Source organism: Emericellopsis atlantica (genome assembly GCF_019669845.1).
Source record: "Emericellopsis atlantica unplaced genomic scaffold F5Z01scaffold_3, whole genome shotgun sequence".
Lineage (NCBI taxonomy): Eukaryota > Fungi > Ascomycota > Sordariomycetes > Hypocreales > Bionectriaceae > Emericellopsis > Emericellopsis atlantica.
The window spans coordinates 536,909-555,881 of NW_025764705.1; the positions used below are offsets into that span (position 1 = coordinate 536,909).

Sequence of the window (18,973 nt, forward strand, 5' to 3'; positions counted from 1 at the left end):
AGGTTGGGCGACAAGGCCGGTTGACAGTGCGTGGAATGGATTGCAGCGCTTAGGTAGCGAATTGAGCAATTAGCAAGAGGTGTTCAGACGGGGGTTCAGAACTAGACAGACGGCCGGGCCAGAAGTCTCGCAAAGAGTTGTAGAAGGGCGGTTGTTGGTGGATGACCCGTTGAAACGAGAGGAGTTGGAGGTCGAGGGCGACTGGAGCATCACATCACAGCGACAAGGAAGCTGGACTAGGCTGGCACTTGCTGAACTAACATCCATTCTAGGCACCATCGCGAATGTCTGTTAGTGCACAGGTAGCGCTCGCCTCGTCAAGCGTAACAACAGCCATGCTCGTCACTGACTTGTCATTGCTTATTGTGCTGAGTTCAATTAATAAGTCATTGATTTTGATTTGATTTCTTTAAATTCGGCAGGGAAACGTACGGATGCAAAAGTTCAGTCACCCACATAACGTGTTTGTCTCATTCTTCCCACACGTCTTTGATCAATCATCCAAGTCTGCCGAAGAGAATACGATCACTCAGAAATAGAACTACTTCGACTAGCAGTCAGGGAAGGCGACAATATCTTCCGGTAATCCTTTCTAACAGATTGTATTTCGCAGTTTATGTCGATATCTAAGGAGTGGTGCTGACGTTATTCATTTCCTCCCATGTCGGGTAGACAAAACCGGCATTGTCCGGCTGGCCCTCCCAAACCCTCTCGACGTGAGGCCTCAAGGTCTCGTAGAAAATCTGGTATGCCTTTCCGCTGAGGTGGAGGCCGTCTGGGAGAAGCTCGTCCAGACCTCCCGCTTTCCCATTCTCGGGAGTACCGAGCCATGGGCCGCCAGACTGGTAATCGCCTGGCGCGAGCGCAATGGCGGCATGCATTATGGTCTGCCACAAGTCGATCAACACGGTCCCCTCATTCTCGCGAGCGACCTCACGAGCCTTCTCAGAGTATGATGCGCTGATGGCCGAGGTACGGATACTCGAGGACAGGCCCTTTTCTAGGTCAAGCTTCGTGTGTTTAAGCTCGTCCACCGGCGGGGGCGTGATGATAAAGATCTTCGGCTTGTGCTGCTTGACACGAGGGTGGTTGACGATCTTGGTCAAGTTGGACTTGTACTCGTCCAGGTCGACGTGCTGCTTTGTAGGAGCCCCATCAATGACGGCATCGTTAGCTCCGATCAAGATGGCCTAAGGCGCCGGAGTTATCAGCCAAAGTCCTCAGGGATAATCCCTCGGTCGCGGTGCTCTCACAAGGTACTCAATCGCGGGTGTGTCTGCGCCCCTCTCGGGAAAGACCCCCTCCAACACGCTCAGCAGGTTCCTGGTGTTGTATCCCGAGAAACCCCTGTTGATCACGTCAAGCTTTCGACAGCACACTGGGCATAAGGTCAACAGCTATCGCTTTGGCTCTCGGCAGGACAGGGGGCCGCACGGGTTTGAAGAGCAGCTTGGAACGAGAACCCCTCTTGTAACTGCATCGACTGTTGGAACAGAGAGTCCCCCAAGAGGACGAACTGAGGATAAGTGGACTGCCAATTCGAGTTAGTATTGTCCCAAAGCGCCTCCTTGGTACATGAGGCGTCCTACCGCCATGACTGAGTGAGGGCAAACAATGTCCGTTGTAGACTGACGTTGTGTATCTTCTACGTCTTGTCACGACTCACATGTTGATAGTGAGCGGATCTCACAAGGGCGCTAGGCTTGATCAGGGATCGGGCCAGGGGGTGGTCTACGCACGTGATAGAGGTGATAGAGGCTGGAGGGAACCGGAGGGCTGCGCTAAGGAGCACACAGACAGAGTGGGCACAGCGCATTCATAAACCACACATCACCGATTTATTGTGAAGCGCAAATGTGAATGCCTTCATTATTGATTCACCCGACCTATTAACGAGGAGAATACATGCTAACAATGCGTGGTGAGCTGTTCAACAGACTAAGGAACGCGTACGCAAGGCCGCAAGGACCCTAACCGGGGAAGACATTTCTTTTGATCTATGTAATCAATCATCATGGCCCCCGGTAGGTCTTATTAGTGTGCTTAATGATTGAGAGACGCGCTTTGCTAATTCTTTTATAGCTGCTTCACCCCAGTCCACCAGCGCTAAGAAGCTGAAGACAACGCACGCTGCCTCCCCTGGAGGAAATGGTGATGAGCAGGTCGGCGACAGCTTACAGGCAGCTACTCGTAAGGAGAAAGTTGTGAGTTTCGAGTTTTGAATAAAAAACCGTCCTATGCTTATAAGGCAGCGTCATGAGTACAGCGGCACCCCGAGAAGCCCCCGTGCCTACATTGTGTGCGCTCCTGGGTCTCTGGCAAGACTCAAGAAATGGGCTGTTTCGAGCCTAAAGGTGGTCGGGCCCAGCGCTGCCAACGGTGCTCCCATGGGCACGCGTGTTCTCCTCTGTAAGTGCCGGTATGCTATCATTTTCCGCGCTTTGCTCATATATTCACAGCCCCGCCGTCCTCGTACCTTGGGTGCGATACATGGAGTCAAACGACTCTGCGTCTGTAAGTGCGCTTTCGCTTCTGCATAGCAGTGCTCAGTGCTAATTCGAGCACAGCACAAGCGCACCTGTCGCGTGGCAATGCGCCAAGTTTTGGCGATGATGAATGCCCGCCCTCCAATCCTATCCGATGCTGAGCTTGCCCCTTATAGAGAGAATACTCGCCCCGCTCCCCCGGTGCCCACGTCGCGCGCTGAGGCGCATGCTATGATCGCTACGCTTCGTACGTGGTTGGCTGAGCAATGCGAGTGAGCTGTACGCACGGAGTAGCCTGTCGTCGGTGAGCACGAGTGGCCGGCCCAGTGTTACAAAAAGACAACAATCGACTGTTGCATGACCTATCACTACCATATAAGCGGCCACAATATCACTCTACTACTTACTGAATAATACCAACAAGCAAGATAGCCCTGAGGTCATGCATGCAGAGTCGTAGACGATGTGCCTGTGACTCGTGAGGGATCATCAGTGCCAATGTGGGGTATCGGCAGCACTACCGTAGTCACTTATCGATAAGCTTTGACTTGGCAAAAAATTTCCCACTCCAGTGAGTCCAGTCGCTCCTTCTCGTCGAGCAGACGGACGGACAGGCAACATTCAGGCATTCTGGATGGCTCTCATTGACAAACAGACAGAGTGACTGCTGAACCTTGCGACTATCCTCCACCAACCCATTGACCGACGTCAAGGCCGACTCAGCGCCGCCCCGTAAGCGCCAGTCATGGCTTCCTCGCTCGCCGCGCAGTTGGCGCAGGTCGCCGCCAATTCAAAGTCGTCCCTCAACGTCAAGGCTCAGAAGGCTGCCCACTCCAAGTCGCTGATCTGGGAGCCTCGCGTTGCTGCCTCGCAGAGCTACCAGACGCTCTACACGACCTGCCACCAGGGATTCGAGGAGTTGTGCCAGCTCGACAGTCGATTTGCGCACTTCCAGGCCACCATTTTCGGCGAAGACAGCCAGACGCAGGACCGGAACCAGCTGTCACCGGCCGAGAACCAAGAGTTGGATAAGCAGATTGACGCATTCTTGCGTCTGGCCGGTGCACGGCTGCGTCTGATGCCTGCGATCAAGGCCATCGAATGGTTGATCAGAAGATTCCGGTTAGGCTGCCCGCACACCTTGTCCATTTGAAGCATCCATGACTGACAGAAGCCCAGTATCCACGAAGAAAACACAAGCGCGCTAATCAAGACATTCTTGCCGTTCCACTCGATACCTGCCTTCGCCACGCTGCTCTCTATCCTTCCTGCAAAGATACCCGCCGAGTTCCGCTTCCTCGATCCATACGTTCGCTCCCAAACATCACCTCCTCGGTCCGTGCTCGTGCACCAAGCCGTGCACCACCCGGAACTTGTCACGCTGTACTCTGAGTACACTCTCGAATCATGTCGCATGCAGTTCCAGCACCCTGCGCTCATCTCCTTCTGGGCAGGTCTTTTGACTGAAGCAGTCAGCGGCATCCTCGACCGGTCGCGATCCGGCCGCGTGGCGGTGCAGAAGGACAATGACCAGGCTCTCCTCCATCGTCTCGGACCCATCTTCGCCGAAGCTCTGGTTATGAAGAAGGTTCCTGCCCTGCAGATTGCTTCGTACATGGCGCTTGCTGTGTTCGTCGCCAAGGGCAATCTCGAAGATGTCGCTGTGACAGCGTTTATGGAGCAGACTGTGCTCGGATGGACGAATGCGACGGTCCGACCCGCTTTGGTGAGCTTGGTTATCATGGCGCAGCATCGATCAGCCAAGCAGATGAGCAGCAAGGTCACAAAGGCATTGCTCAAGATCTCGGATATTGGGCCGTTGCTGGTGGAGATTGGCCAGGAGAGGCGCGTCGACAAGCTGGCCAACGGACTCTGCCTGGCACTGGTCGAGCGCTTCACCAAAAAGTGCGACTCGCGTGGTCTGCCCACCATCATGGCCATTCTCGAGAGCCGGATCCTCAAGGACAAGCAGATTGCGGTGATCTTCAAGTCGCTGCTGCTCACAGCACTCAAGCTCGACGACGGCAACGACAAGGATGGAGCTTTGCGAAGAGAGCTCGGATCGGCGCTAATCGCTCTCTCGCAAACCACGGGAGAGTCTGGCGAGGTCATCCAGTCGGTCATTAGAGATGTGGACTTTGACATTGAGGAGCTTGAGATGAAGCTCGACCTGTCTTTCCGATCCCGTCATATCCCAGAAGTCGCCGATGCTGAGGCCACCAAGGAGGAAGCCCCACAAGAGACAGTACACGAGAGGATCGATAGGTCTTTCAAGGAAATCGAGTCCAGCAAGAGCGCTCTGTCGCCTTGTCTTCTGCCGCAGAAGAAGGAGATATTTGAAGAGTTCAGCCACCTGTTCTTCTCCATCGTTGCTGAGCAGGCCAAGCATCCTTCGTGGCTTGAAAAGATGGACGAGCAGGCCAAGTTACGTCGTAGGACCGCTCTCAGCGACTGCACGTACTGCAGCTTCTTCACCCGCATCTGGTGTGGACCATACCCGGCCATGGCTCGCGCGGCCGCATTGGACATGGTGAAAACTCGACTACAAGACGACACCGAGACCAAGCCAGATATGCAGGCCCTCATTCCTTACTGCGTGGCTGCGCTCGGCGACCCCTCGAAACGCGTTCGCCAAGCTGCGGCAGGGCTGATGACCGCACTGGCACACACATACTCGTCCCTGAGCTCGGACTCATCGATATGGGGCGATGGCGAGTTGTACGGAAAGGGATCAAAGTTTGTGGCCTTGAGCTCTGAGATGGCCGCCAAGATGCTCCATCTCCAGATCTTGCCTTCACTCGAGGAATGTGTACTGGACCCCGGTCATATCTTCGCCATCATCTCCACGTCCATGGAGACGGGCAAATATCACAAGCGACCAGACCCTGCGATTGAGAAGAAGGATCACATGTCGCAGGCCATGCGGCTGGCGTTGATGGGATTCTTTGCCGTGCATGCTGTCTCGACGCCCATCTTGCTGGTCAAGGATAGACTGCTGCGAGCACTGAACGAGACTCGCGGCGTCTCTGGCACCAGCCGGACCAAGGTTCTACTGCCTGCTCTGCAATGGTGGGCAGAGCTAGGTCAGGAGGAGGCGCAGACGCTCTGCGCCAAGGAGCAGCTGGACCAGGCTACCATTGACTCACGTTTTGTCGACATTCTTGTGCCCAACGAGGTGGATGGCCTCGAGTTCGTCTTCAACTTTCTCAAGAACCCCGACAACAGAGAAAGAGACGGGCTCGTGCAGGCTCTGCTTGCGCGCATCAGGAAGATCTGGCCCGCCCTCAAGGACGATGTCAAGTTCATGGTTGCCGAGCAGCTCCTCGAGATTTCCCAGGAGAATACCGACGAGAACGCTGACAACTTTGTGCCCGGCGAGGCGGCCGACCTGCTGCGCAGTGTCCCCTTGACCACCGACATCCTTTCGTCCTTCCTTGACTCCATCAAGACCGGCACCAAGATGATCACCGAACCACCACCCAACAAGCGACGCCGCAGGAGCTCTGCCGAGAACAACCGCAGTCTGTCCACGCGGGCAAGCTCCGAGATCAGCCTTGCCCTGAGGCGCGTCACCTTTGTCCTGCAGCTCGTGGAGAACTCTGACCCCGTCAACCACCCTGAGCTCCTCGACGGGCTCTTCACTGCTCTCTCTGAGCTGCAGCACTTCAGGACCGTCGTCGGCTCCGAGCTCGGATACTTGCAGAACCTCATTCTTCGCAGCCTGCTTGCCATGATGCCCACCTACAAGGCCGACAAGAACCTCAAGATCAGCACCTCTGGCGGTTACGGCGACCTCCTCGTCAACTGCATCCAAAAGTCGTCGAGCCCCGTCGTCCAAAATGCGGCGCTGCTCCTCATTGCCAGCTTCGCCACCACGGCACCGAACTTGGTCCTGCATAGTGTCATGCCCATCTTCACGTTCATGGGGACGTCTGTGCTTCGCCAGAGCGATGACTACTCGGCGCATGTTGTCGCCCAGACAATCAAGGAGGTTGTGCCGCCCCTCATCGATTCTCTCCGCCACGGGAAGAAGAGCCCCGTCGCCGGCGCCGCCGAAATCCTCGTCAGCTTCACTACGGCCTACGAGCACATTCCATCTCACAGGAGGGAGGACCTTTTCTACGCTCTGGTCGAGACGCTCGGCGCGTCCGAGTTCCTGTACGCTCTGGTCAGCATGCTCGTCGACCGCTACGGCCCCAGCGACGCACTGCTACAGTTCGTCACCAGCCTCCTGAACCGCTTCCCAATCGAGGTGCAGATGGAGACCCTTGTGAAGCACTGGGATCTCATAGCAGACCTCTTCCGGCCCAAGCCCGACATCTCCTTTGCCCTTCTTGGCGTCAGTGAAGACGGCGAGAAGGATGTCGAGCAGATTGCTCTGCGTCAACTATCCGCCTTCCCCACATTCCTGTCCAGCAAGAAGTTGAGGTCGGAGATTTCCAAGTTGGTAGACCAGGACGACATGGAGGCTTCCGAGGTGCGCACCCTGTACTCTGCGCTGCTCGAGAACGTCCTGCTCCTGGCCGACCAGGTCAAGGGCAACAAGGCACTCCACCCTCGCTGCGGCGCCACGCTCGCCAACCTGCTCAACTTGCTGTCCATTGGCGAGTTCATCAAGTCGGTTGAGAACCTGCTCGACCGCCCCAACATGGGTCTGCGTCAAAAGGTCCTGCGCGCGCTCGAGGTCCGCGTCGACAAGGAGAGCAACACGGACGTGTCCTCGCGTACCGTGCTGCTGGCCTTCCTCCCACAGCTCACCGCGGCGATCCGCGAGTCCACCGATATTCGTTACAAGCACACTGCCGTCACCTGCGTCGACAAGATTGCCGAGAAGTACGGCAAGAAGGACATTGAGGCTGTCGTTGCCGCGGCATCTACCATCGCCGGCGAGCACTGTCTCGGACAGGACGACAAGCGCCTGCGTGTCATGGCGCTGCTGTGCCTCACATCGCTAGTCGACGTGCTACAGGACGCGATTGTGCCTGTGCTTCCTCTCGCCGTGCCTCAGGCCGTGCAGTACATGAGCGACAGCCTGCAGGGCGAAGAGCCCGACGAGGATCTACACTCCGCCTGCTACGGCTTCATCAGTTCCCTGGCTGAGCACCTCCCATACATGCTCTCGAACCACATCGGGCGCATCCTCGAGATCTCAAACGCTTCGGCTGAGGCAGAGCTGAGCGACGAGGCAAATGCAGGCCGCGTCAGCTGTCTCGAATTCCTGGCCAAGCGCCTCGAGGCCAAGGAGGTCTTTACCAGCTTCGACAAGAACTGGGACAGCGCCGTGTCGGCCGGCTTCAAAGTGAGTTGTGACATGGTCCCATTGCCCCTTTCTAGCAAAACTAACTCTTCTCCTTTCTTGCAGGCCATGACCGAGTACCTCAATATCCTGGGCAAAGCCCTCGACAAGCACTCCAAGGCCAACATTGCCAAGAGCGCCGCGACACTCACGAGCATCATCACCAAGGGTCTCGACCTCCGCCGCCAGAAGCAGGCCCAGACCCAGGTCCAGGACGGCCGGTCCACCGAGGAGGAGGAGTCCTCCATCACCGCCGTGGAGGCCAACCTCAACGAAAAAGCGCTCAAGATGATCTACAAGCTCAACGACGCCTCCTTCCGCCCCATCTTCATCCAGATTGTCGAGTGGACGACCTCCGGCCTGCCCAAGTCGGACAAGACAGGTCGCGCCCTGCGTCAGTACAGCGTCTACGGCTTCCTGCACACCTTCTTCGCGAACCTCAAGTCCATCGTGACCAACTACTCGACGTACATTGTCGACGACGCGGTGAAGACCCTCCAGACGAGCGCGCCCGGCGGCAAGCACCCGGAGCAGCGGCGGCTCTGGGCCCGCGTCCTCGCCACGCTCAAGCAGAGCTTTGAGCACGACCAGGACGACTTCTGGCAGGCGCCGTCGCATTTTGGCGCTGTGGCCCCTGTGCTTATGGAGCAGTTCCTGCACGCGCCTAACATTGATGTGGAGGCCGACCTGATCCCGGCTGTCGTCGAGCTCGCCGAGAGGGTGGCCTCGCCCGCGGCCCAGAAGGAGCTGAACACGGCGCTGCTGCAGCACCTCAAGTCGGAGCAGCGCGCGGTGCGCCTGGCGGCCGTCAAGTGCGAGCAGCAGCTCATGGACAGACTGGGCGAGGAGTGGCTGACCATGTTGACGGAGATGTTGCCGCGCATCAGCGAGCTGCAGGAAGACGATGATGAGGAGGTCGAGAGGGAGACACACAAGTGGATTGTCAAGATTGAGGCTGTGCTGGGTGAGCCGTTGGATGCCATGTTGCAGTAGATGAAGATGTGTTGTGACGGCCGGTTGTGAGGCCCACAGTTGATATTGTTTGGTATAAGGACGTGGACATCTGTCTAGATATACAAATTAAAGTGTAAGCATGAATCACTTTGTCAAAGTGGAAGCAACATTAGCTGTGTCACAAATAGGCAGTGATTAGCATGGATGGCATAAACAGCATAGCAGGGCATCGACTTGCGCGAGAACATCATTACAGATTACATGATATGTATAATCAGACCTTGTCTGTGTCGTGCATTGCCTGGACGTCAACGGCCTTTTGTTCCTGGATCGTCACATCATGATAGGCGTCGACGACGTAGGAGCCGAACTTGCGCGTGGGCACGCGATCACCAAACATGACATCGAGCTCCTCAAATGTGCGCCCCTTGGTCTCAGCGAGACGGAAGAAAGCCCAGAGGAGGGTTAGAGACGCGGTCCCCATCCAGAAGAAGCCTTGACTCTTTGTTAGTAAATAATCAACGAAGGCATGGGCAAGAATACACACCTGTGAATCTCTTCCAGTTGAGCTCTGTCGGGTTCATAAAGTACGGCTGGATGACATTCGCAATGAGCTGCGCGATATAGTAGGCATTGCGTGCCAGGCATATGTTCTGCGATCGCAGACGCGTCGATGACACCTCGGCAGGGATCGTCCAGCCCACAGGACCGACGGTCAGGGAGAAGCTCAGCAGCCAGCAGATGCAGAGCGCCGACTGTACCCAGCGCAAGCTGGGTATCTTATCGTGGTTGGGCACTTGGAGGACGCCAATGACGCAGAGGGCAGTGATCATGGCCATCATGCCGGCAATGTACAGCTTGCGACGGCCAAACTTGTTCATCAGAAACCAAGAGAAGACGGTCCCGCAGAACGCGATGCCTGTGCCCACCAAGCCGAGGTTGGAGGCCATCTCGGAGGTCATGCCAGCCTGCTCGAAGAAGTAGGTGGCGCTGTAGGCAAACGAGGAGCCGGAGAGGACCTGGCCGGCAAAGACCATGCAGGCGATCTCGGTGCGTCTGGCATTGGGGCCACGGAAGCAGTCCAGATAGGAGCTGCCTTCCACCATATCCTGCTCGATTTGGTTGGTGCGGACCATCATGGCAATCTTATTCTTGGCCTGTTCCTGGGAGACGTTGGAGATGCGAAGCACTGTTCTCTCAGCCTCTTCATACTTGGCGTTGCGGGTGAGCCACCAAGGGGATTCAGGCATGAACCATGCTGCCAGCATGAGTGGTGCGGGCCAGAGCCACTGTATGGCAAAAGGGATGCGGTAGCTCCACTGGTCAGCGTGTCCCACGAGGCCCTTGAGCACGGCGGAACTGAAGAGCTGGCCGATGCAGAAGCAGATATTGGTGTAGGCAGTAAGGTATGGGCGCAGGGCCAGGGGTAGCACCTCAGATGCATAGGCTGGCCCAATGGTCGCAAAGACACCCCAGGGGATTCCACACAAGGCCTGGCCCACCGTCTGGATGAGTACTGTCTTGCCGAGAAACGAGAGAAAGATAAAGGCAATCATAAAGGCCATGGATACCAGGAATGTTGATCGAAAGCCAAACCTGTCGATGAGGAAGCCGTTGAGAAAGGCGCCAATGATGCAGCCAGCCGTGGCTACCGAGTTGAGGGCACTCTGCCACTGACCTTGGAGCTGGAAGACACCAGGCTCGATCTCGACACCAAACTGCTCTTTGAAGGCCGGGTAGGCGAAGAAGTTGCCAATGAGATTGGTGTCGTAGCCCTCCATGATGATGGACATTGAGATGACGAGGGACCACGTGACGGCTTTACGATGTATCTCGAGGCCTGCTCGGATCGTCGTCTCGTGCTCCTCGTCGTTGGCAGCGCGGGCGGCCGTCGCCCTAGACTCAAAGCCGTCCATTGTCGACACAACGGGAATGTGGTCGGCTTTGGCCTCTGTAGCGTCGAGACTGCCATGGCGCTCGGCCTTCTCGCCGACGGTAGCCATTATATGTGACGGCTAGCGACAGCCAGTGGTATATGGACGAAAAAAAGGGGTTGGTTATGAGATCAGGAGAAGTGTGACGGCTGTTGGAACGTTACACTGTCATATACAGCCGGGGCTTGCCAATGACTAAATAGCTTCCATCAGACGGATCAAAGCCATGGCACCGTATACTTACAATGTTTGTTGGCGCATGCTCGCTTACCCCATGGTGTCAGTGGAGTCACAATCCGGGGGTTGAAGTTAAGCTTAGTGTAGGTGACTTCGTCTCTGATCAGGTATCTTGGCTATCCCCAACGCACAAGTAGACGAGCCTCGTAGCGCTGTTCCAACCCCCCCGCAAATGAATTGGAACAGCTTGAATTCATGAACAGGCGCAAGACGAAGTTGTACGATTGAACCGGGTGCGGCAAACGTGCGGCTTTGTATACGGAGCATTGGATCGTGTTGACCAGATGCGTACGCACGGTTCCCCATGGGGCAAAGGACTGGGGCCCATCGCTTGGCACGGGCCTCGCTAAATGACCAGTACGGAAGATCAGCAGGAGCCAAGCGAAGCGGCCTTGGTCAGTGCCCATTGGCGCCATGATACCTAGACTATTGTGCTGGCTACCGCGGTGTACCAAACCGGCTGGGATCAAACCGCAGCAGGCGAGATCCAAGCACGCGCTTAGCTGCATAATTGGGGATCTGGCACTTGACAACGTAAATAGCCGACAGCCACAAACAGAGCCAAGGGCCCGAGGGAGAGCACCGACTTACGGGTCTCGCTTGAATCGGAACTCGTTGGCTGGCAAGCCTCCTGTATTCGAAATGGATATATATTGCCGTTGGACAAAATCAACCGACGGCATTATACGAGATGCCTTTCATGATAGCGCCTGTATGTACCAGTCTTGCAGACTCCTCGCAGAAGCGCCGACCGCCGACTCGGCCCCGCCGATCCACGTCTCCTGAGCGTCTTCCGGCTGAAAGATGAACTTCTCGGGCATCTGGCTCCCATGCTCAAGGATGAACCGCAGCATCCACCGGTCCATGTTGAATGAGTGCTCGATGGAGAAGAGGCACGCGTTGTGGAAGACCTTGAGTCGTGACAAGCATGCATCCAAACTGACCCAATGGAGCTGCAGCTCGGTCAGGATCTCGAAATTGTGCGCGAGCCGTTTGCGTATCTCAGGGGCTTGTTCCTCGGCAAGCCCATTTTCGCTGCTGCTGCAAAGAAGACGGTGCATGTAGACAGTCGACGTGACGACCAGCATGTGGCCGACCATGGCGTATGAGCAGCGGTTGTCCTTGTCTTCGCAGAGATAGAGCAGATCGCAAAATGCCTCCGCGTGGTGGGCACATTTCTCCGCGTACGCTCTCGTCTGCGGCGTGGGATGCCGAAAGCTCTCTGCCATGAAGCGGTAGCACAACACTTCGTAGTAGTAGTGGAACCCCAGATGTAATGCGGCGAATGAATTGCCCACATTGATGCCCATGGCGTTGGCCCGATCCAAATTTTGCTCCGATTCCTGGATGTAGGATGGTAGTTGCTGCTGCCAACCGTCGAGACGCGCAGCTATTGCGTCAATCTCGGCGGCCAGTGCCATGGGCTCGAGATCACCCTCTACTGCCATGTTGTTGAGGTCCTGGACATCAGACCATATCCGGGCGAGCTTGGCCATCTCTCCCCAAATACTCCGCGTTAGCTCTCCTCTGGCTGTACGCACAGGTTCCGTTGGAGGGAGGCCAAGGAAAACAGATTCCTCCGAAGGCAGCTCGACGTCGTCTCGAAACAGAATTTGTCTCGAGAGTTTGAGTCCAGCAGAGACCCACAGGTCAGTCATGTAGAGTGTCCAGTAGACGCGCAAATTTATCTGACGTTCCAGCTCTGTCTGGCACTTTCGTTGTGGAAGGTCCAAAATGAGGCCAAGACGGATAGCTGTGGCAACGTACAAGGTTTCGGTCGCAGCTTTGTTGTCGACAAAGCACATGGTCCCTAGTAATAGGCAGCCTTGGATGGTGACGATGGACAAGTCTCGCATGTCGAGGGCTCGGTAGGCTAGCTCGGCAAAGTGATGATCGCGCCGTTGAGGCGAGGAGGCGAATCTTGGCGATACAAGTCAGAACGAGGGGTCGTTTTGCAGGTGGCAGACAAACCTGATGCCCAAAGAGAGGACCGAGTACAAGATCACATCGGGTATCTGATTATTTCGCAAGTCTCGCTCGAATGTTGGACGGTGAAACAGGCTATGGTGTGTGTCGTGAACCACATCAAAGTAGTGAGAGACCATCTCCTGCTTCCAAACAGGGTCCAACTCCAGAATGGCGGCCCGGTTGGGCTGGTTCAGAGAGCAGTAGGAGGCATTGCTGCTCATGTCTTCAGGCGCTGAAATGGTCCCATCACTGAGCGGGCGGGCCATGGGTGAGACATGATGCTGTGCGCCTGGTGACTGGACCGGTGGCCGCGCTTGAAGCTGCGTTTGGCTCTGGGTCTGGGTGTGAGGGGGCGGTATCGCGCTACCTGTAGGCTTCGACTTGCCCAGGCTGCACGATATTTTCATCCTCTCGCAGCGGAGACATGATGATTTGGGGTCGGTCTTGGACGGACGACATCGTCGCTTTCCTAGCCTGAAACGGGAGGCAAGAGGGTGAGCGTCAGTCCATGCGGCAGGAGCAACAGAAAGATGGTCGGCCTGGAAGGTACTCACCGGCAAGTGTAGCAAGCAGTTGCGGGTCTCATGGTCCAAGGATCCGTCCAGTGGACTGCCAGTGTAACGGTACGATAATCTATTGATGATCAGTGAGATTGATGGAAGACACTGAGCGAGCGGATTTCAGAGGAGCAAAGCCGCACATGAGTCTGATGAATGTGATGGCATCCTGCGGCGCAACCTCCGCTGCCATGGATGGCTAAATGCAGACTAGCTGGCCCCCGGGCCCCTGGGCTGCTGGATGCCCAGATTTTAGAGCCAGAATTAGTGGGTATGACCGGCTAACAGGGGCATCACCCACTGTCGCAAGTCATGATGAGGGGAAATGTGGGACAGCCATGCTTCCAAATTCGATGTTTATGCCCTTCTGCGGACCTGCACTTGAACTGTCGTTCATTCAAACTGCGCGACACTAGTTCACATACAAATTCATAATTCCAGAGGAGTATACGCAATACCTGTGCCCTACCCCATGTTCTTGTCAACTTGAACTTGAGGATGCAATGTATGGATCCTTCAATAGATGCATAATTCGTCTCCCCCTTGGCACCTGCATCCCCAGACTCCAGTCTTCCTTCCCGACGTCGACTTCCCCAACCCACCTCACTCCACACGACCACGAGGCACGTCCACGATCCTCTGCTCCAACTTCTGAGAATGCCGCACTGGTTTCCCGCAGCTGGCAGCGCGAGCTTCGCCACACGCGTGTCATCCATCGCATCGCCCATCATGGCTATTAAACAGGTTCCGCCCAGCTGGGCTGGCCCATGGCCTCTCTACAGCAGCTGCAGCGGCGACAGATGCTCTCCCTTGCTTGATCATGGCCGGCCAGACCCTTCTCCTCGAGAACGATGCCGTGCGCGTCGGCATCAAGATCACCGCTGACGGCACCGCCCACCTCGACTTCCTCCTCCCTGCTGGCCAGGACCCTCAGCCTGCCGTGTCCAAGCACTTCAAGGACGCCTCCCTCCCACTCGTGGAGCTCCAGCTCTCGGGCGAGGGCAACGCAAGCCGGAAAAGTTCCAAGGCACTCATAGGCTCGTACATTGGCTCACGCCTCCAGTACGTCTCGCACAAGGAATCAACCGACAAGGGTAAAAAGTCAAAGACGCTCCATGTCGAGCTGCACGACGAGAAGACCAAAGTCTCCGTCGTCAGCCACCTCACCATCTTTGACAATCTCAGCTTTCTGAGGTCCCAAGTCACCGTGCGCAACGACTCCCCAGCCAACGTCGTCGTCTACCAGGTGCCCTCGGTGGTGAATGGCGCTGTGACCCGCTCCACCGAGTGGTAGAACGACTACGAGTTCGCGTATGCCAACAACACGTGGGTGCGCGAGGCCCAGTGGGTGACGCGCAGCCTTCCTGACATTGGCGTTGACACGTACGGCATTTACGGCATTGATATGCCAGAGGGCATCGATACGCCCCAGGCGTCCCTGTCCAGCCACGCCATCAGCAACCACAGCACATTTAGCACCCAGCGCTACCTGCCCATGGGCATGCTCAAGAAGAAGGATCGCTCCGAGACGTGGCTGTGGCAGGTGGAGAACAATGGCAGCTGGATGTACGAGATTGGCGACTACAGAGACAACATCTACATTGCCGCGTCTGGCCCGACCAACAACGACCATGACTTTAGGGAATGTCTCGCCCCTGGCAAGTCGTTCACGAGCGTGCCCGTTTCCATCTGCCACATCCAGGGTGACGAGCAGGCCGCGTTTGGCGCTCTCACCCAGTACCGCCGTCACACCCGCCGCAAGCACGTCGACAATCGCGACCTCCCTCTCATCTTCAACGAATACATGAACTGCCTCTTTGGCGACAGCTCAGACGAGAAAATCCTCGCGCTCATCGGCCCCGCCGCCAAGGCCGGGGCAGAGTACTTTGTCATTGACTGCGGCTGGTACGCCGATGACAGCAACTGGTGGGACGATGTCGGCGAGTGGCAGCCCTCCAAGCGCCGCTTCCCCATGGGGTTCCAGAACCTGCTCTCCAAGATCCGCGACGCGGGCATGAAGCCCGGCCTGTGGCTCGAGCCCGAGGTGATTGGCGTCCGCAGCGCCATGGCCGACCGTCTGCCGCGCGAGTGCTTCTTTCAGCGCGACGGCAAGCGCATCGTGGAGAAGGGTCGGTACCAGCTCGACTTCCGCCACCCGGACACGCGCAAGCACCTCGACGAGGTGGTCGACCGCTGCGTCAACGAATACGGCGCCGGGTACTTCAAGTTCGACTACAACATCGAGGTCACGCAGGGCACAGACATCGCCACCCACAGCTCGGGGGCAGGCCAGCTCGAGCACAACCGCGCGTACCTCGCGTGGGTGAACACGCTGTTTGATCGCCACCCTGATCTCGTTATTGAGAGCTGCTCAAGCGGCGCACAGCGCATGGATTACGCCCTGCTCAACGTGCATCCCCTGCAGTCGACCAGTGACCAGATGGACCCCGTGCTCTACGCCGCCATATCCACCAACATCCCGACGGCCGTCACACCCGAGCAGGGCGCCACCTGGGCCTACCCGCAGGGCGACTGGTCCGACGAGATCAACGCCTTGACCGTTGTGAACAGTCTGCTCGGCCGCATCCACCTCAGCGGTCGGCTCGACATTATGAAGCAGCCGCAGCTCGACATCATCACAGAGGGCATGGACGTCTACAAGCAGATACGCGCCGACATTCCTGATGCCCTTCCCTTTTGGCCGCTGGGCATGGGCACATGGCACGCCGACTGGCTCTCGCTCGGTCTGAACGCCGGGCCCGGTAAGGGCACGTACTACCTGTCCGTGTGGCGTCGCGGGGGTTCGACCAAGTGTGCGCTGCCGGTAGAAGCACTCAGGGGAAAGAAGGGAGTCGGGGTGCAGGTGCTCTACCCCAAGAGGTTCGAGGCCAAGGTTAGCTGGAACAATGACACGTCGGCGGTGGACGTGGAGCTGCCGAATACAGTGTGCGCACGGCTGATCAAGCTGACGGTCTGATATACATTTTGGGTGAATATATACAGTTAAAAATACATCAGGTCTATACAAGAGGCCCTCAGAACCGCGAAATGTCCCGGCCAAAGACCCACGTAACGAACCAGTACACGGGAATGAGCAGCTTGTTCCGGACGCTCATGCTCTTGGTCAGGTACGCCGTCCTCCACAAGATCCACGCGGCCCTCCCCTTCAGCTCATCGCCCGAGCTCTGGTGGATCGCCCGCCAGCTGCCCAGATACGCCATGGTCCCGAGGTTGCGGAACTTGAAGGGCTTGGCCTCGAGATCGCCCTTGTTGAGGCGACGACCGAGATGGACGGCCTGCTGAGAGGCGACCTGCGCGGTGGCCGGATAGTTGGCGCCCTCGACGACGGCGCAGTCACCCATGGCGAAGACGCCGGGGAGCGTGGTCCTCTTGTGATCGGGGCCCTCCACCTGCACGCGCAGCCGGTCGTCGGTGAGAAACCCACCCGTCTTGGGGTCCTTGACGATCCTGCCGAGGCCAGCGACGTCCTGCTTGTCCACAATCTGCCTCACGAGCGGGTTCTGCGTGAGCCCCGTACTCCAGACGACGATGCCGGCGCCGACCTCGTCCTTCTCCTCCTTGATACGGATAAGTAGATGGTCGCCGACGCAACGGATCCTCTCGAGGTGGTGCTCCGTCTTGACCTGGATGCCCTGGCGCTTGAACATGTCTGTCGCGTAATTGGCGAGGTTCTGGTCGAACATGGGGAGCACCTTGGGGGCAATGTCGTAGATGGTCACGGCAACGTGCTGCATGAGGCCCGGGTACATCTTGCGCAGATCCTCGTGGACGAGGTCGTGCAGCTCGGCGGCGAATTCGATGCCGGTGGGCCCGCCACCGACGACGGCAAAATGCAGCAGCTTCCGCCTCTCGTCGTCCGTCGTGGTCGGCAGGGCGGCCTTTTCAAACGCCTGCAGAATCCGGAGCCGGATGACACGTGCGTCGCCGACGTCGCGCAGGAAGCAGGCGTGCTCCCGGACGCCCTCGATGCCAAACGTCTGGCTGGCGCACCCCACGGCGAGGACGAGCTTGTCGTAGGCGACCTCGAACTCTGTGCTGGGGTCGGCGAGGGCGTCGGGGTCGGAGCGTGTGGTGGCGTCGTCCTTGGTGTTGGCCTGGACCCGGACGACTTTTCTGTCAAAGTCCACGTCGCGTACCTGGCCTTGGTGGAACTCGGCCAGGTTCAGCCGTCGCACGGGCTCGATGGCGGCGCGAAACTCGAGGGTGCCGACGGACGTCGAGGCCAGCAGGGGTGTGAAGACGAAGTGGGAGCGAGGGGAGACGAGGACCTGGGAGGAGGAGGAGGGCGAGAGGGTCCTCGCGAGAGCGTAGCCCGCCCATCCGGAGCCGAGGATGACGATGCGTTCCTTTTTGTCGGCAGGAGTCGAGGTGCTGGCGTAGTGCCTGCGCGTGAGCAGAGGGCTGTGGCGTTGCAATGCCCTCTGCAGGGTCCGACTCGCGATACGCGCGGGCGTATGAGGTTCCATTGTGATGACAATGAGAGGACGGTATAAGCAGAATCCAGGGCGAGGTCGAGTCACGATTGCTAATTTGATGCCGTGAAGTACTTACGAGCCACTGATGTCACGGTCACGACTCACGACGATGTCAGTCATTCACCCCTGCTTCGGACTAAATTCCTCTCTTGATGGGGAACGAAGCCTGACGTGCAAGCTCATGTACAATTTTCAATAGCTTGACTCCTACGAGAATAGATCGGAATGACGTTTAGTGCCTGTCAGGCTGTCTGTCAGACGCAGGCCCGCCCGTCCGCGTCCGTGGGTCCGGGTGGTCCGGGCGGACAGTATCCACTTTTATCGGAGGCTGGAGAGTCCGGGAGTCCGGAGCTGCAGTTGGTGCCCGTGTGGCGTTCTACATGTACGTACTTATCCTCCGTAATGGCTCGAGAATGTCTTTGAGGGATAGACTAATGCTATCTCTGCTTGCAGGCTAGGAGGGCGCACTTGTCGGACCTGGGGTTGCCACTGGCACCGATCTTTCAATGAGTCTGCCTCGGTGTTTGAGAGGCTCATCTCAATCACGAACGCCAGCAATTGCCCAGCTGTATATATCTCAAAATCAAACGACCTGACATTAGCTTGTGACATAAAACAAGGACAGGTGGCCGAGTGGTTAAGGCGCTACACTCAAGATGACATCATCTTAAGTCATACAATGGCTTTGTAGTATCGAAAGATGCATCGGTTCGAGTCCGGTCCTGTTCAGTATCTTTTTGCTTTTTTGACAGATGAACTCTCATTAAATCGCGATATTCTTTTGGACAATTGCCTAAAGCAACACTAGTGAAGTCCTTGTATCTAAATGTTGACATCACCGCGAGGTGTCGCCGATCACGGAGTGTGGGCGACTCCATGTCCCCATGGTCGGTGAAGACGTGCGCGAGTAACAACGAACAGACTTGCGCGATGCAGTAGACTGCAGTGAGGTCCATTGGATTCAGAGTTTAGGTTTAAATCTAGTCTAGGTGCAGGACAAAGGCGGCGATCTAGCCATCAACTGACGCCCACGCCCGCCCACGCC

General features: G+C 57.1%; 6 protein-coding genes and 1 non-coding gene across 7 annotated transcripts; 3 read left to right on the top strand and 4 right to left on the bottom strand.

Moving 5' to 3' along the window:
- Nucleotides 1-388: 388 nt before the first annotated feature.
- Nucleotides 389-1,663, bottom strand: F5Z01DRAFT_644894 (SGNH hydrolase-type esterase domain-containing protein). The gene is made up of 4 exons (XM_046262805.1): nt 1,590-1,663; nt 1,435-1,531; nt 1,254-1,378; nt 389-1,190 (listed from the first exon to the last, which is right to left on the bottom strand). Exons 1-4 carry the CDS (start codon nt 1,593-1,595, stop codon nt 627-629), a joined length of 792 nt encoding a protein of 263 aa, XP_046121933.1. The 5' UTR covers nt 1,596-1,663; the 3' UTR covers nt 389-626.
- Nucleotides 1,664-3,087: 1,424 nt separating this feature from the next.
- F5Z01DRAFT_314239 (armadillo-type protein) lies at nt 3,088-9,015 on the top strand. Its single transcript, XM_046258971.1, has 2 exons — nt 3,088-3,608; nt 3,666-9,015. The coding sequence occupies exons 1-2, from the start codon at nt 3,232-3,234 to the stop codon at nt 8,773-8,775; spliced, it is 5,487 nt and encodes a 1,828-aa protein (XP_046121934.1). The 5' UTR covers nt 3,088-3,231; the 3' UTR covers nt 8,776-9,015.
- Nucleotides 9,011-10,739, bottom strand: F5Z01DRAFT_679320 (MFS transporter; the record flags this gene model as incomplete). Its single annotated transcript, XM_046265509.1, has 2 exons — nt 9,011-9,231; nt 9,284-10,739. 2 exons carry the CDS (start codon nt 10,737-10,739, stop codon nt 9,011-9,013), a joined length of 1,677 nt encoding a protein of 558 aa, XP_046121935.1.
- A 637-nt stretch (nt 10,740-11,376) lies between these two features.
- On the bottom strand, nt 11,377-13,582 carry F5Z01DRAFT_314254 (NADH dehydrogenase). The gene is made up of 4 exons (XM_046258972.1): nt 13,430-13,582; nt 12,879-13,349; nt 11,499-12,827; nt 11,377-11,432 (listed from the first exon to the last, which is right to left on the bottom strand). The coding sequence occupies exons 1-3, from the start codon at nt 13,459-13,461 to the stop codon at nt 11,606-11,608; spliced, it is 1,725 nt and encodes a 574-aa protein (XP_046121936.1). The 5' UTR covers nt 13,462-13,582; the 3' UTR covers nt 11,377-11,432; nt 11,499-11,605.
- Nucleotides 13,583-13,822: 240 nt separating this feature from the next.
- F5Z01DRAFT_733529 (putative Melibiase subfamily) lies at nt 13,823-16,409 on the top strand (the record flags this gene model as incomplete). The annotated part of the gene is made up of 2 exons (XM_046266743.1): nt 13,823-14,678; nt 14,727-16,409. The coding sequence occupies exons 1-2, from the start codon at nt 14,253-14,255 to the stop codon at nt 16,407-16,409; spliced, it is 2,109 nt and encodes a 702-aa protein (XP_046121937.1). The 5' UTR covers nt 13,823-14,252.
- A 29-nt stretch (nt 16,410-16,438) lies between these two features.
- On the bottom strand, nt 16,439-18,134 carry F5Z01DRAFT_314293 (pyridine nucleotide-disulfide oxidoreductase-domain-containing protein). Its single transcript, XM_046258973.1, has one exon. It carries the CDS (start codon nt 17,917-17,919, stop codon nt 16,468-16,470), a length of 1,452 nt encoding a protein of 483 aa, XP_046121938.1. The 5' UTR covers nt 17,920-18,134; the 3' UTR covers nt 16,439-16,467.
- Nucleotides 18,135-18,547: 413 nt separating this feature from the next.
- Nucleotides 18,548-18,657, top strand: F5Z01DRAFT_t22. Its single transcript has one exon. It is a non-coding gene; the product is annotated as a tRNA-Leu (tRNA).
- Nucleotides 18,658-18,973: the final 316 nt, after the last annotated feature.